General features: G+C 42.3%; 1 protein-coding gene across 5 annotated transcripts in view; it reads right to left on the reverse strand.

The window, feature by feature from the left end:
* CHD2 (chromodomain helicase DNA binding protein 2) overlaps positions 1-14596 on the reverse strand; it is a 70486-nt gene extending 55890 nt beyond the window's left edge. For 2 of the 5 annotated variants that reach the window (XM_081838657.1, XM_081838654.1), the window contains exons 1-2: positions 13858-14595; positions 13372-13510 (exon numbers count right to left, since the gene is read on the reverse strand). In XM_081838657.1, the coding sequence (XP_081694783.1) occupies positions 13372-13433 (62 nt within the window). In that variant the 5' untranslated portion in view covers positions 13434-13510; positions 13858-14595. Of the gene's footprint in view, positions 1-13371; positions 13511-13857 lie in introns of all 5 variants that reach the window. The other 3 variants (XM_081838658.1, XM_081838656.1, XM_081838655.1) reach the window with 2 other exon arrangements.
* Between the last annotated feature and the right edge of the window lie 560 nt (positions 14597-15156).

Below are 15156 nucleotides of genomic sequence, written 5' to 3' on the forward strand. Positions count from 1 at the left end.
CTGCTATTGGACTTCCATGTCCAGATACTATAAGACTCCATCTTCCACCAACCCTGGGCAGCATGGCCAGTTGCCAGGGATGATGGACACTGAAGTCCTGCAGCATCTGAAGGTCACCACATTAGCTATGCCACACCTTAAAAGCCTATCAAAACACAACTGTTCCATTTCACAAGGGAGAAGAAGCTAGCATGTGCCCAGCCATTGTTTGTTTACCTACAACAGGAGTGGGACAACTGTTTTCAGCCCAAGGGCCATTTTACCTTCTGGGCAACCTTTCATTGGCCACACACCAGTGGTGGGTTGGACAGAGGCTGGTTTCTACACAAAGACATCCCTCTTGTGTCTTCCATCCAGACAAGAAAGAGGCATTATCAGAGTTCAAACACATTTTCTAACCAGACAAAAGCAGTCACCAAGTGTGTGAAAAAAACAGGCCAGTGCTGGGTGCCACCTGGTGAAAGTTCTGAGGGCCACATAGAGCACCCTGGGGCTTGAATTTCATCCTCAGGCCTTTCTTCCTAATCCTAGCTGCAATGCAGGAAGCTGTGGTTGCTCAAGTGCGAGGGAAATGCACTCTGCATGTGCCTAGAGGCACTTTTCCAGTGATTATTCTTCTTCAGCACATTTGTGACGTTCCAAATTGGGACAGGTGAGGGCACGCCAGAATCCCAGTGTCCAAACCACATTCCGCACAAGCGCCCTGCAGGCCCGCAGCGCTTTTTCGAGCAGCGAAAAGGCAGGCAGACGTAAGCCCCACGCCACCCAAGCCACTGCATTACTCCCAGGAGAAACGTGCAGCTCAGGTGTGCTGCAGGCCCCGCAGTAAGTGCCACCCTCCACAGTGTGGCACCCAGTGCCCGCTGCCTCCCCTAGCTATGCCTCTGCTGAAGAGGGTCTGGGAATGCTAGCTTAGAGATCAGTTGGTGCTGCCAAGCAAGAAGTAGAGTACAGTAACCAAAGTTTCAGCTGGCACCCTCCTAGCTGTGAACTGATCTGTAAGAATTACCAGGAGTTTTTCATGGCACAGAGATTAATATCTCCATTTTCCAATTTATACAAATCAATCTGATACTAAAGGCATAAGAGCAGACCAGAGGGTGTGCTTTCTGGGTCGGTGGCAACCCGTGTTAGGGAGAAGTGGGGTAAACGTAATTAGAATATACATGGGCTACTTTGTGGTAGATCAGTATCTCAATGGGATACCTAAAATAAATGATCTAGGGCTGGATAGGTCCGGATTTTCCCCGCATATTACCAGGATTTCAAAGGCGGAATTGACGTCTGGAGGGGGATTTCCGAAAGGCGGTACTACAAAATTGGGGGGGGGGGTTTCCAAATGGGGGGGGGGTAACAACTTTCAGGATGCCCTGGCTTTTAACTTTTTGAAATAGGGCAACGCTAAATAAGCCAAAATAGTTATTAGGGCAATACCTTTATTAGACCAACCAAAAATGTCCCCAAAATAGTGTGCAAATATTTTGAGTATTTTGTGATCATTTGGTTGATCTAATAAAGATATTGCACTAATAAATGTTTTAGAATTTTTCTTAAAGACCAACGGGTTTTTAAAGTAAATACAGGAAAATAGACAGCATTTGAAAAGGCTCACCCTCTGCCAAACACAAGAGCCACAGGCAAGATTTAAATGGGACAATGAAGCTACTTTTCCTCCCCAGAGAAATCTAAAGGGTTTTCAGCTTCCTAACACAAACCACATACCGAGCAGTCAAAGGACCTGCAAAATTAGCCACACACCCAGTTCTGTGATGCATCTTTTGGTAGAAAAGGGGATTTCCCCTTCAACTGCAGGAAGCTGCTATTAACAAACTTAAAAGTGGTGGTGCACATGCCTGATCTGTGAGTGCATTTCATAAACACGTCTCTCGAGCAATTTCATCCACAATAAAGTTGCTCTGTTTATGTATATTCATCTGAAAATGTAGTACAGTACTAAACTCAAACTTTGGTTGGTAGGGGTAGCCAAAGTGGTGCCTTCCAGATTTTGTTTGACTCCAACACTCATCAGCCTCAGCCAGCTTGAACGATGAGGATTATGATGATGATTATCATCATCATCATTATTATTATTAAGGAGGCCAGGGCTGCAGATCCATAACTGACGAAACAAAAACATAAAACGTACTAATGACAATTCCAAAGCAGATATAGACTGGGATAAACATCTCCACTTAAAACAGGGGTAGGCATCCTAAGGCCTGTGGGCCGGATGCGGCTCAATCACCTTCTCAATCCGGCCCACGGACAGTCCAGGAATCAGTGTGTTTTTACATGAGTAGAATGTGCGTTTTTATTTAAAATGCATCTCTGGGTTATTTGTGGGGCCTTCCTGGTGTTTTTACATAAGTAGAATGTGTGCTTTTATTTAAAATGCACCTCTGGGTTATTTGTGGGGCCTTCCTGGTGTTTTTACATGAGTAGAATGTGTGCTTTTATTTCAAATGCACCTCTGGGTTATTTGTGGGGCCTGCCTGGTGTTTTTACATGAGTAGAATGTGTGCTTTTATTTCAAATGCATCTCTGGGTTATTTGTGGGGCATAGGAATTTGTTCAATTTTTTTTTTCAAAATATAGTCTGGCCCACCACATGGTCTGAGGGACGTTGGACCGGCCCACGGCTGAAAAACGTTGCTGACCCCTGACTTAAAAGGTTTGTCTTCAGAAGGTACAGAAAAGGTAACAGATACAGCTTCTGTCTGATAATTAACCTGAGGGAATTTCCAAGGGTCAGGTGCCACAAAGCTCAAGGCCTGGTTCCTATATTGACCTCCTGCTAAGCTGATATCTGCAGAGGACAGTGATGATGGCCCTTCTCTCCTCCAAGGACACCTGAAGGCTCTCCGAAAATGGCCATCTTATTCCACAGATTATCCCTTCCAGCGAGATGTGCTTCCAAAGAGTTGAAGCCTGGCTTCTTCAAAAGACCCTTCCTTTGCCATATTGCCCCCATCTAGTCCAGTCCTATCAGCAGAGCAAGGGTACATTCACTCCATACGTTTAAAGCACCATGACGCGACTTTAAACAGCCATGGGTTCCCCCAAAGAATTCTGGAAACTCTGTATCATGAAGGGTGTAGATCAGAGAGCTATGATTCCCAGAGTACCCCAGGGAAAGCAACTGGCTGCTCAAAGCAGTATCACAGTGTATTGAATGTATGAATGTGGCCTTAGCATCATGCAGCAAAAACAAGAGATTTCTTGCGGAACCTTGAAGACTAAAAAAACTTCCTAAGGCATAACCTTTCAGGAAGTTCCTTTTCTTCCCCATGTGACACACTGTCACAGCACACTTTTTCTCATGGTTTGCATTGCTTTTAGGAAACTTTCTCATAACCGTTTTCCTCTTTGTGCCTGCCCACCCCAAAAAAAACCTTCTAGGATCCTCATATTCACCCTATTTTTCAGTTTCCTAATACATCACACAGGCCCGTTCCCAGACAGCCACTGAATGCAAACCGGAGGGGCCTGATTCCCAAGCATACGCCCCCATAGGCTGCTTTTGCTGCAAGGCCACAAGATTTCCGTTGTTCTGTGACATCTGGAGTTTCAACATCCAGAGGGGGAGTTGCTTGGATTTAACCCTGTGAATGTGGCCTCCATCAGGGAATAATAGGTTGCCAGGGATACGGATGTTTTACTGAGTGAACAAAAAGTGCAGCAAAGAAAGAGATCAAGCATAATGGCCCATCACCACCACCCATGATTAAAGAGCATCTCTGACAACTTCTATAGGAAGCCTCTTCCCAGTTCACACTCAGGAAAGAGAGAGGAAAAACCAAAGGCTACTTTAGACTCAAAAGATGAAGTAATTGTCCCAGCAATGTGATGGGGGGTGGGGAGCACCCCAACAGATGAGAGCTGACTTTCAAGTTACACAATACTTTTTTCAGGCATAAGCATGGGGAGGGGGAGATACAGGGTTGCATCCAATTGAAATTAACGGCCATTATTAACTTAGGCACATTAATTTCAGTGGGCCTATTTTTGAGTATAACGTAACTGAATGCAACTGATTTCTGGGTGTGACATAAATTGGGTACACACGACATTTTAAAAACACACTCTTTTCCTCAAATAATTCTGGGCACCGTGGTTTGTTTAAGGGCTGCTAGGAATCGTAACTCTGTGAGGGGTGAACTATATTGCCCAGAATTCTTTGAGGGTGAAAATTTGCTTTGAACGCACGTTGAAGGTGGATAAAACCCAGGCTCAAAGTTACACACACACAAATTCATGGAAAATGTTAACTTGGTAGAACTTTGTGTTCTTCGAATCCAAACCAAGGAAATTCAGCTTTTAAAATAAATAAATAAATAATAATAATCTTGCTTTCAATGATGGCAGAAACTCACGGCCAGAATCTTGAGCAACTATAATTCTAATTAAAGAAGTTGTATCACTTCTTCAAGTTTTTGGTCTGTAGCATCACTGGCTCTGTTAAGACTCTGACCTACCCACAAACCACAACTCCTCACAAGAATCTTGCAAACTCTTGTTTTCTTGAACAGGAAGGGAAACCAAATTGAGTAGGGTTAAGCATAATTTCTGAAATTGTGAGCCATCTCTCTCTACACACACACAAACACACCTCTCACCACCTTTAGGAAGCAACACTGGTGTGGGTCACAGCCCACAATCAAGCACTTCTACTGGAAGCAGGGTCAGGTAGTATGGAATGGGCAGGGGGGTGGGAATCATTTCACAAGTTAATTAGTGACCAAAAAAGGCAAATCAAAGAAGCTGAAGAGTAACACTTTTTATGAATGTCCACTAATAAAAAGCATTGCTATTCAGCATCCTTGAGACCGATCTGCCTTTTTTGCCATTTTCATTGGATGCTTCCTGTTTTCATGCATGTGGGGCAAGTATTTTTTTTTTTTTAAGAACAATAAATGCACAGTGATTGCAAATACAACACTAAACAAACTTGGAAGTTTTGCCAAACACAAATAAACCTGCTAAATTGGATCACTTTCTGAAGCATCAAAAATGTTTCCAATATAAGCTGGAAAATTCCTGACGCAACGTAGCCTAATCAAATTAGACTAATCTGCATAGGACAATTTTCCAATTCATAATTTTACATTAAACCCACATCACCAGGTTCGCTGTAGAATTAAGCCTAACCCTAAACCAAATCAAATTTTATTAAACGGTCACAGACCAGATTGGTTCGTACAGCTAGTCAGCGAAACATAACACCAGAACCCTAAACCATTGCCCATAAACCTGGGAAAGGGTTGTAGCTCAGCGGTAGAACACCTGCTCTGAATGCAGAAGGTCCCAGGTTCAATTCCCAGCATCGCCAGATAGGGCTGGGAGAGACCGCAGCCTGGAATGCCAGATAGCTGCTACCAATCATTCTATGCCCTATGATCAGAGTGAACAATACTAAACTAGAGGAACCAAAGTCAGCATAGAGCAGCTCCCTATGTTCCCAGGCTGCCCGCTTTGCAGATGCCAGAAGGGTCTCCTTGAAGTGAAAACAAACTAGCTTGGTACCCATACCCAATGTATTGTTGCATGCCACCCCAATCTCTGAGTAGTGGGTGATTTCAGGTGCCTACCCAGGGTTCAGGGACGCGGGTGGCGCTGTGGGTAAAAGCTCAGCGCCTAGGACTTGCCGATCACATGGTCGGCGGTTCGAATCCCCGCGGCGGGGTGTGCTCCCGTCGTTCGGTCCCAGCACCTGCTAACCTAGCAGTTCGAAAGCACCTCCGGGTGCAAGTAGATAAATAGGGACCGCTTACCAGCGGGAAGGTAAACGGCGTTCCGTGTGCTGCGCTGGCTCGCCAGATGCAGCTTGTCACGCTGGCCACGTGACCCGGAAGTGTCTGCAGACAGTGCTGGCTCCCGGCCTATAGAGTGAGATGAGCGCACAACCCTAGAGTCTGTCAAGACTGGCCCGTACGGGCAGGGGTACCTTTACCTTTACCTTCACCCAGGGTTCAGAATGAGGAACAGAGGAGACTATGGTTTATATAGGACAGGCATAGGCAAACTCGGCCCTCCAGATGTTTTGAGACTACAATTTCCATCATCCCTGACCACTGGTCATTAGCTAGGGATGATGGGAGTTAATAGTCCCAAAACATCTGGCGAGCCGAGTTTACCTATGCCTGATTTAAGATATATGGTTTGTTTACACACATATACAACCTAAGCCTATGCTAGAGGTGATGAAAGCATTAACACCCCAAAGTGGTCTTGCTTCTCCCATAGGCAGAGAGTTGGATTCAAGCAGAAATCAAGCATGTCTCTCAGGCTTCGGCCTGCCTCCTGCTTCTAGCTTCTACTCTGGACTTTGTATTTCTAACTACCAGCCAGTTGAGGGGGGGCACCTATTTCGCCTCTGGCACAGAGCCACTTCCTTTGTTACCTTAATGACCCATACTTAGGGAGCCATTACAAAGAAGCTGGCCTGGCTATTCCAACAAATTAATCCTTGCTTAGATTTTAACCCTTGCTGGATCCAGGGATTAGAAGGCATACAGCCTATCTTCCCTCCAAATTGACAATATCTTACCTGCATTCAGACTGAACTCTTCTGTGCTGCCCTGGAGTTCAGCAATACCAGCACTGGAATTGAGAGTTTGGCTAGCTAGTCTTTTTGTTTTCGCTGCTGTTTTTGATCTTGCATTTGCACTTCATTAAAACCTTAAAAGTGGCATCTTAAAGGCTTAACATATTTATTGTGGCACAAGCTTTCACGGACTAGAGTCCATCAGATGCAAATCCCCTTTGAAATTTGCATTTTCTCTCTAGTCACTGTAGTATTGAAGCTGACTTTTTGACTCTGTCCTATTTGAAGCTGTCAGCATGCCTGGTGATTAATTGTTGATTCTTAAAAAAATATTTATTGTGAGCCACTGTGGGCATGGTCTGCTAAAGATAATTAAACGTCAAAAAGATGGAAACTACCCAGGTGCCTAGGCAAATGTGCCTGGAAAGCAATGAATCATTTGTAGACGAGCAGCCTACCGGATTTAAGGTGCACATGTACCAATAGATCAAAATAGTCCTGATAAGAGTAGACAAACCTACTGAATATCACCCACTGGCTTTTACCATTTCATGTGTGAAGTGCCCACAAGACGGATGAAAATTCACAGAGCAATTAAAAACTCGGATCCATATTCTGCCATTTTGGGGTGGGAACAGTTTTGATGACCGAACAATTACAAATTGAGGCAGGGTTACAGTGCACACAAGTTGAAAATCTGCCAGCCTGCAATCAGGTTATTTGTGTACACAGAGCAAGGGCTTTTCTGTTTTCCTGTACTTGTGTTCATTGGCATAAGAGACAATGGCACTTTAAAGTTATGCAGAATGAGGCCATTCCTCTTCTCTTCATTAAACCAGATCCAGTTACTTGGGCTGCTTCTACATTAATTAGCAATTGCTAGCTTGCAAACAGCAAGAATGAGGCCATCTGTGACTCACATCTCAAACAATGGGGAAGTCAGAGGAAGGCGGAAGACAAACACTAGTCTTGTGACATTCCAGATCTCTTACATCCTTAACTGCATTAAATATGTTCTTTACAGGCACTCTTCTGACCTATACTCTTCACAAGGTAAACCTCTGGTGTAGAGATCAGGGTGAGTTTTGCAATGATTCAGAAAGTTCAATGGAGCACCAGACAGGATCCAAAACAAGACTATATGCAACTGGCCGAGATGACTGGCAGAATCCGAGACCTGGGAGAAGAGAGGATTGAGGAAGACTGGAAGAAATTTAAGATGTATTTACAAAAACATTGTAATTTGGTTGAATGTTAAGAAGGATGCTAGATTATAAAAAATTGGCCACCACTAAATTAGATTTTGAATTTGATGATAAGTGAGATTAAAGAAAACATAAATTTTATGGAGAATTGCTAGATTATACTTAAAGGAGTGGATATAAGATCGCAAACAAGTTGATAATTTGCTTGGAAAAACCTTTTGACGATGTAAATGGGAGCGGGAGACGTGAGGGAGTCCAAAGAAGTGATGAAACTACGTTGTAATAGAAGTTAAGATTGTTTATTATTGGTGCATTTGTATTTAAAAACTCTAATAAATATTTATATAAAAAAAAGGATCCAAAACAAGAGAGTTTGGGATTAAGTAGCAAGAGTTCACAGTACAGGAAACACAAACTTTTCAGTTCAAAGGTTGCCAAAGCACTACCAGCTGGCTTGAATTGTTAAGGGGACATCACCTATTTTGAGGAAATATTTGTAAAATGTATAGAGTACATTTCCCTAAACACCTGAGGGAACAACATCTCCAAAACTATGAGCTTTCCAGGATAGGTGACGTGGCTTTTCAGCAGCTATGAATGCAGACACCTATGTCATTATTAAATCTCAATCTGAAACATTTCAGCAAATGTTTGTAAAAGTGCTTCACCTGAATTATTGCACAACTGGCCAGGTGCCGGGGATTATAGGGTATTAACATAACCTTCCTGTTGTGAAATCCGTTTAAATTTGATCTAATGTGTGAGGCTGCCCCCAAAAGCAGTCTTCTTCCAGCATAAAGGACTGTGTTCTCCTTTGTTAAACTGCAGCCAGATCAGACATAGTTAAACATACACACGTTCTGTACCCATTAAAGCAAAATAGCTTAGGGAGAAATGGTTGGGTTCTCCCCAATATCTGACGAGACTGCCGACGAAGTGTGATCTAGCCTGAAAAAAAGCTCATTCCTCAAAAAGTATGTTGCCTGAAAAGCCGTTCTCTTGCTATTCTTCCAAAAATGGTTGAGCATAAGGGGAAGTAGATTACTCAAGGGAAAACTCAGTGTTTTTTAGCGGCATATTCTGGTTTATTGGTCATGTTGCCACTGGCTATGAAGACGAACATCCTTTTTTTATTTTGCCATCACACAGTTTTTGTTTCGTTTTTTAAAAAAGCTTCATGCTTTTTAAGCACTGCGTTGCTCTCAGCCTCTTGCTTTTCAGCACCGCGGAAGAAGTGAGCACGCTGCATGCAAAAGGCTTCTTTCTAATCCGCCCTGGTTGGCTGGAGCAGGCAGAAAGCTGTCTGGCTGTGAGAAATGAGAGTACTGTGATGTCACCAGGAAGGCAGGGCTCTGGCTGACACAGAGCTCTGCCGTTGTTGACCCTCCTGTTTCCAAGTGAGCCGGCAGCCAACCAGAGCTCTCGTCCAGCCCAAGATGGCCTTTGAACTATCCACCAGCAACTTCCTGCTGTGCTAAAAAAAAAAAAAAAAAGTACACAGTGCAATGCAGTATGTCTGTCAGCTATGCGGCACAAAGGAACAGCCATTTTGTGACAAAGCAGACCTGCAGTAAAATGCTTAGCATTCTCTTATTTTGATCTGACCCACCTAGCCCATTTATTCTCCCCCAAAATAAATGCTTCGTGCCTCACACCGCAAGAGATATGAAGGCCCCCCTCCCCCACCAGTAATTCTCTCCCTCTCTCCCCTCATTGCTCATTGTCCCCAGCTAAAAATCCTCATTTTAAATACGAGTGGTGCTTCATAAAATGGCCGCCACTAGCTGAATGTGCTTGTTAACAGAAATCTGCAAGATGCAGCTTACAGTTACTGCTTACAGCTTTAATGAGAAATTGCTCTGGAAATAAAGCCCCCAGCCTGCAGGGAGAGCGTTAGCGGGCATAACAAAAATGCTATATTAACTCTGTGTAGTCTTAACTAGTTTATAGATTGTGGTGCATGGAAGAAAACATAAATGTTGCCATACCGAAGGATTTGCGATATGAGCATGCATTTCGAACAGCACAAAAGACAAGTCTCAAACAGCTATTTGTAAGAAATCGTAACGTTATGCAGACTCCTCTCATGTGTTATTGAATACCCCAATCCTGTGTACTGTTTACCAGGACTCCATTGGGTACAGCAGAGCTTACTTCCAAGTAACAACCCAATCCCAACTATGTTTACTTAGAAGCAAGTTTTCTTTAACTTATACTTAGGGTCAGGTTGTGCAGCCTCATGGAACTTCTTATGTATAGGTAGTATTTGTTGCAGGTGCTCCCATCTTAAATATGGTGTAGCTAAGGATCTTGCAGGAGGTGCAACTAACCTGTGACCATCCAGAAACTGTTGGGACTCCCAACTCAAGCAGCCCCGGTAGCATGACCAAGGATCAAAGATGATGGAAAGTACAGAACAGCAACAGCTGGAGAGGCACTGGTGGCCCATCCCAATCAACAGCCTACTTGGGGGTGGCACCGCAGTTAGCAAATTCCCTTGCCAGGAAGATTAACCTGGTATCTTCCTTCCCTAGCTTTCAGGCAGCAACAGGAAACATTTTCATCGCTGAAAAGTGCTTTTCATTAACACAAGACGCCCAACTGTGTTCAACAGGACTTAGTTCCGCATAACATGCATCGGACTGTGACTTAAGCCAGGTTTTAAGAGGGAGTGTGTTTCTCTATTCTTTTTAAAATATTGCATTGTGTTTTGATTTTCTGTTTTTATTGTAAGCATTGCAGAACATTTTGACATGCAGTGGTATGGGAATTTAAAATTGGTTCATGAGCATATTGGGAATAATATGGTTCCATGACAAACCTTGTGTGAAGTTCTTAATAGCTTGGGCTTTGAACAAAATCTTTTTTCCAAATGACTGGAAGTGTTCCAAGCTATTTATAACCTAAACCAAAGGTGGGCAACCTGTGGTCCTCCAGATGTTGGACTAAAAAATCCCTTTGGCCCAGTCAGTGTGGCCCATTGTCAGGGATGATGACAATTGTAGGTCAAAAGCATGTGGAAAGCCACAGGTTCTCCACCCAACTTAAACCATAACAGGTTTTGTTGCAGAATATGCCACCACAGCTTTTTCATTCAACATACTTGCCCATAACCACATGAGAATATTCACTGTTCACTCACAGCATCCACTTGTTAGGCTAAGAAGTGTGTAACATTATAATTATGAATAGGATTAAAGGTTATAAAACCAGAGAAACTATAGTAGGCAACCATTGTGCAATGACAAGCAGCATCAGAACATGGACTTGAGTTGTATATTATTTGGGATTTTTATCCCATCCAATATAATAGCATATTGAAGAAGAAGAGAACAACAAGTGACCCTAAAGATCATGAGCCACATAGAATCCCTATTCCAAAACTGTGGAGCAAGTATTAAAAAGCAAAACTTCCTGCAAGAACAAAATGTGTTCTCAAAATATTTCCCAGTAGGAATTGTGTTCTCTGCACAATGTATTCTTCTGGGCCAAAGCATAGGAAACACTTAGGGAAAAGAAATCTTGAGCCAATTTTTGCATGGTGGGGGAAGCAAAGGAAGGTAAGTTACTTCTTTCTCCTAAAAACAATATAAGGAGCATGGGACTAGTCCCATCTCTTGGTCTCATATACACATTTACCCACCCTTCAACCAGCACCCCAATCTTATCACTTAACTCCCAATCAAGAGAGGCCTTGATGTAAACCATCTATGACATGTTTCTCCACCCCAATCAGATACAGAAAGGAAGTTACAAGTAGGATGTGTGTGTACAATTTTGAGGTGGCCTTCTTAAAAGTACTTTCCCCACAGATACACCTTCTACAACATTGAGACAACCAACAGCTCAGAAAATGAACTCCAAGGAGGAATTGTTTACAGTAAATATTGTTTTTTCCATTGGTCCCCGTGAGAAAGTATTGCTAGTAGTAAATATCTTCCTTTGAAGAACTGCAAGGGGAGGGGGGAGAATAGGGATCTTTATTTCAATACAAAAGGTGTTAACATAATGCTTACCAGGAAAGCAAAAGTTCATGTGTGGAGGTTATGCAAATAATATACCCATGGGGAAGAAAAAGGGGGGGGTGTCAAAGGGGTGGTTAATCTAATTTTCTAATTCAATTCACATTTCACAGCTTTTTAAAGGTTTAGTTTGCTGCCCCTCACGATACTAAACCCCTTTGTTCAGTTTATCACATTTATTTATTACTAAAATGCAGTGGGTTTCTATCAACGTGGATTAACCGATTAACCAGCTAATTTCAAAAACAATGTTGTTACCAAGTCAGCAATTTGACTTTCACAACTGCATGTCTGAATTGTGAGTTTCATAGAGTTGAAAATTATGGATTCCTAAAAAGAGATCCATGCTTTCTTGTACCTAGGTGTGGGAATCAAATGGCTTTTTCACCCCCATCAAAAATTGCAGCTGCCTTCAGTATTAATCATCAATTAAATATATCCACATCCACTGTAATATTTTACACTGCTTAAACTTTGAATCTCTTAGTGCATAACATACTATAGGAAAACACCCACAACCCCTAGGGTTTTTCTACCACATGGTATTAATTCAAATTCTAATAACCTATTGAATTAAAATCTAAACATCACAATATATCATTCATACACTTACAACAAGGAACAGGTTGGTACACAAATTATTTTCAGGATTATAAACACAAAAAAGCTGAAAATGGGATTTTAAGTAACAAAACAAGCTAGGATCAGTAAAAATGTTGCAGAAAATTATTATCAGAATTATCAGGGACACACAGCTAGAATTCCCTTGCTACAGGATTAAGTAAAAACGTGACAGATCCAAATTAAAAATATTTTTATTAGACTTGCCATCCCAACACCTGCAAAAAAAAAATACAAAAAAATCCCAAACATTAAAATTTACTCCAAGTTAAAAAGAAAATAGACAAGATTCCAAGGTGTCCCACTTAGTTCATTTCTCTTTTAAATGGAAGAATCTACTATCAATGGGGAAATCTGGTTAAAGTGTATCAAAATATATTAAAATACCTAAAACAGTATCAAAGTTCTGTAAAGCCAAATTGAATATGAAGCAAAGGGTGTCAACCACACACATGCGTTCTGGTTTTTATTATAAAATGAATTTTTTTTCATTCATAAAACTTTGTGTAGTTTCTTATTTACAATACTATCAGGCTTCTGTCTGGCCTTCAACTAAAGTTTAGACTTCACAAATTCTTCAAAGGAAAAAAAATCCCTTATATGTAAAATGGTGCAATGCAGCAGTGGCTATATAGGCAAGGTCATTTTTCACAGCACAAAACCCCTCAAAAACACAAAATTCAGAAGCTAAAACTTGCATAATATACAGGAAAAGGTTCCATCTGTAGAAAGGTGCTTTACCTTTTAACTATGGCATGGGGCCTTTCAATCACACCACAACTTCCAGAAATTGCAACCAAAAAAAAAAAAAGAAAATCAGGGTGTGGCATATTAGCAAGCTCAAGGTCACTCCTTAGGAAAAAAAATCAAAAGCATTGAAATATATATTTTGTTTCTCTCCTGGTGGTAACCCAAGGGTGTCAAAAGGTAAACAATGAAATCAGGTTAATAAAAAAATAATAAAGTTGAGAGATCATACCTCGAAGCATTGCTGTGGACTGAACCCTCCTCTCCTTGGCTTTTATCCGTATCTCTCATCATCTTTTTATTCTTAAATATTTAAGAGAAAGGTAGAGAGGTGGCTGTGTTTGCTTTGAAGTCCTGTGCCCAGGTATTTACTGTCAAAAGTTGAAAGAAAGGTAAGGTCCCAGTTTGTGCCTATGGCTTTCAATACCAAGAACAAAGTCCTGACGCTGCAATGGTATTTGTTACAATAATGCAGAACGCTGATCAACACGGGGAAAACCGAGAATATTATACATTTAAAAAAAAAAAAAATACCACGAGGGTACACAGCCCTGGGGAGCATCCTACAAACTTTCCTAAAGTAACCCTGGAAGCAAGTATTCTCGGTATTTTATTGCGTCATTCCAGGGTCGTTCAAACCGGTCGAGGGGAAAAAAATCAAAAGTATTCAAAAAGGACAAAAAACCTTCAAAATGGTAATTAATAATCGCCCACCTACCTGATTCAGGCACCGGCGCCAGGTCCAACCCGATATTAGTTTCGGGTCGTGGGAAAACATTAGCTCCAAAATATTTCAACGGCAACACGGAGAACGAAAGAAAAAAGCCGGATTTCTTTTGAAAAACAATAAAATAAGGCGTTTAATCCCAAACGATCTGCATTCGTTCAATTGCCAGAGGCGATAATTAGAGCCAAAAGATGGGGTAAAAAAGATCCGGAGAAAAAAGCTCATTAAGAGAGCGCACAAAAATGGAGGTACGCCATGGCTTCCAAGCTAGGAAAAACAACGACCTGGGCTGCCTCCACGGCTGCTTCTTTCCAACAAGGCGAAGGGAGAGCGCCCCAAAAAGCTGCTTTTCTGCCCGAAAAACGCTCGATGCCCCCTACGACAGTCCCCGCGAGAGGCTAGGGGCCGCAGGAGCCCCCTGAGGTAGCCAAAAAGTTGGGCAAAGTTGCGCAAAAGTGGCGGAGGAGGGGGAAAAAAGCAGGGAGGCTCAATGCGCTCTCCAAGGCACAGCCGCCATCTAGAGCTTTCTTCCCAGCTCTGAGCTCTGCCTTTGATTGACACTCTCTACATTTACCCCACAACTCAGGTGATGTACCATAGACCCACCCCTTCATTTCCACCCAAAAAGAGAGGGGGAGCCTCCACCTCAAGGGTGCATACCCCCCATCACTGGCATCTTCATACCCAACTCCAATCTGTGGAGGGGGCAACTTAACCCCATCTGGTTCAGACACCCTTTCCAAGCCAAAAGAGATATTATTGGTTGCTTTTGTTGGAGAGGATTGCCTTAGATCACTGTCCTTGGGCTAAAATTACTTCCTCTTTGGACAGGAAGTTGTGGTGTAGCAAGCCATTTTGAAGGACTGGAAGCAAGACTGGTATCCAGTGGGTTGGCACCAGTGGTTCACATGGGAAGGCTAATACCCCCAAAGGGTAATTTTTAAAGCAATTCTTCAAGTAGCTTATTTCTGATAGGCACTGAGACACAAATAGCCCAAAGCCATTAATTGTATAAAAGTAATTCCAATGGGCACAAAAAGAGTTATCTATTAGCCCTTTTGACTCAATAGCGCCACCCTAGTGGTTCTATTTGGAAAGGACAAAATTGTTGCGCTGGAATTCCAATTTGCTGGTTACCAAGAGGGTGTAAAATAATTCTAACATGGTCATGGTATTATGACCCATTTCCTGAGCTCTTCATTTCAGCCACACTCCAATGACAAAAGCTTACGTCTCAAACATCAACAATTAACAAAACTATTTGGAACTCCTATGGAAAAGGTGGCACAA

Source organism: Podarcis erhardii (assembly GCF_964252035.2).
Source record: "Podarcis erhardii genome assembly, chromosome: 14".
Lineage (NCBI taxonomy): Eukaryota > Metazoa > Chordata > Lepidosauria > Squamata > Lacertidae > Podarcis > Podarcis erhardii.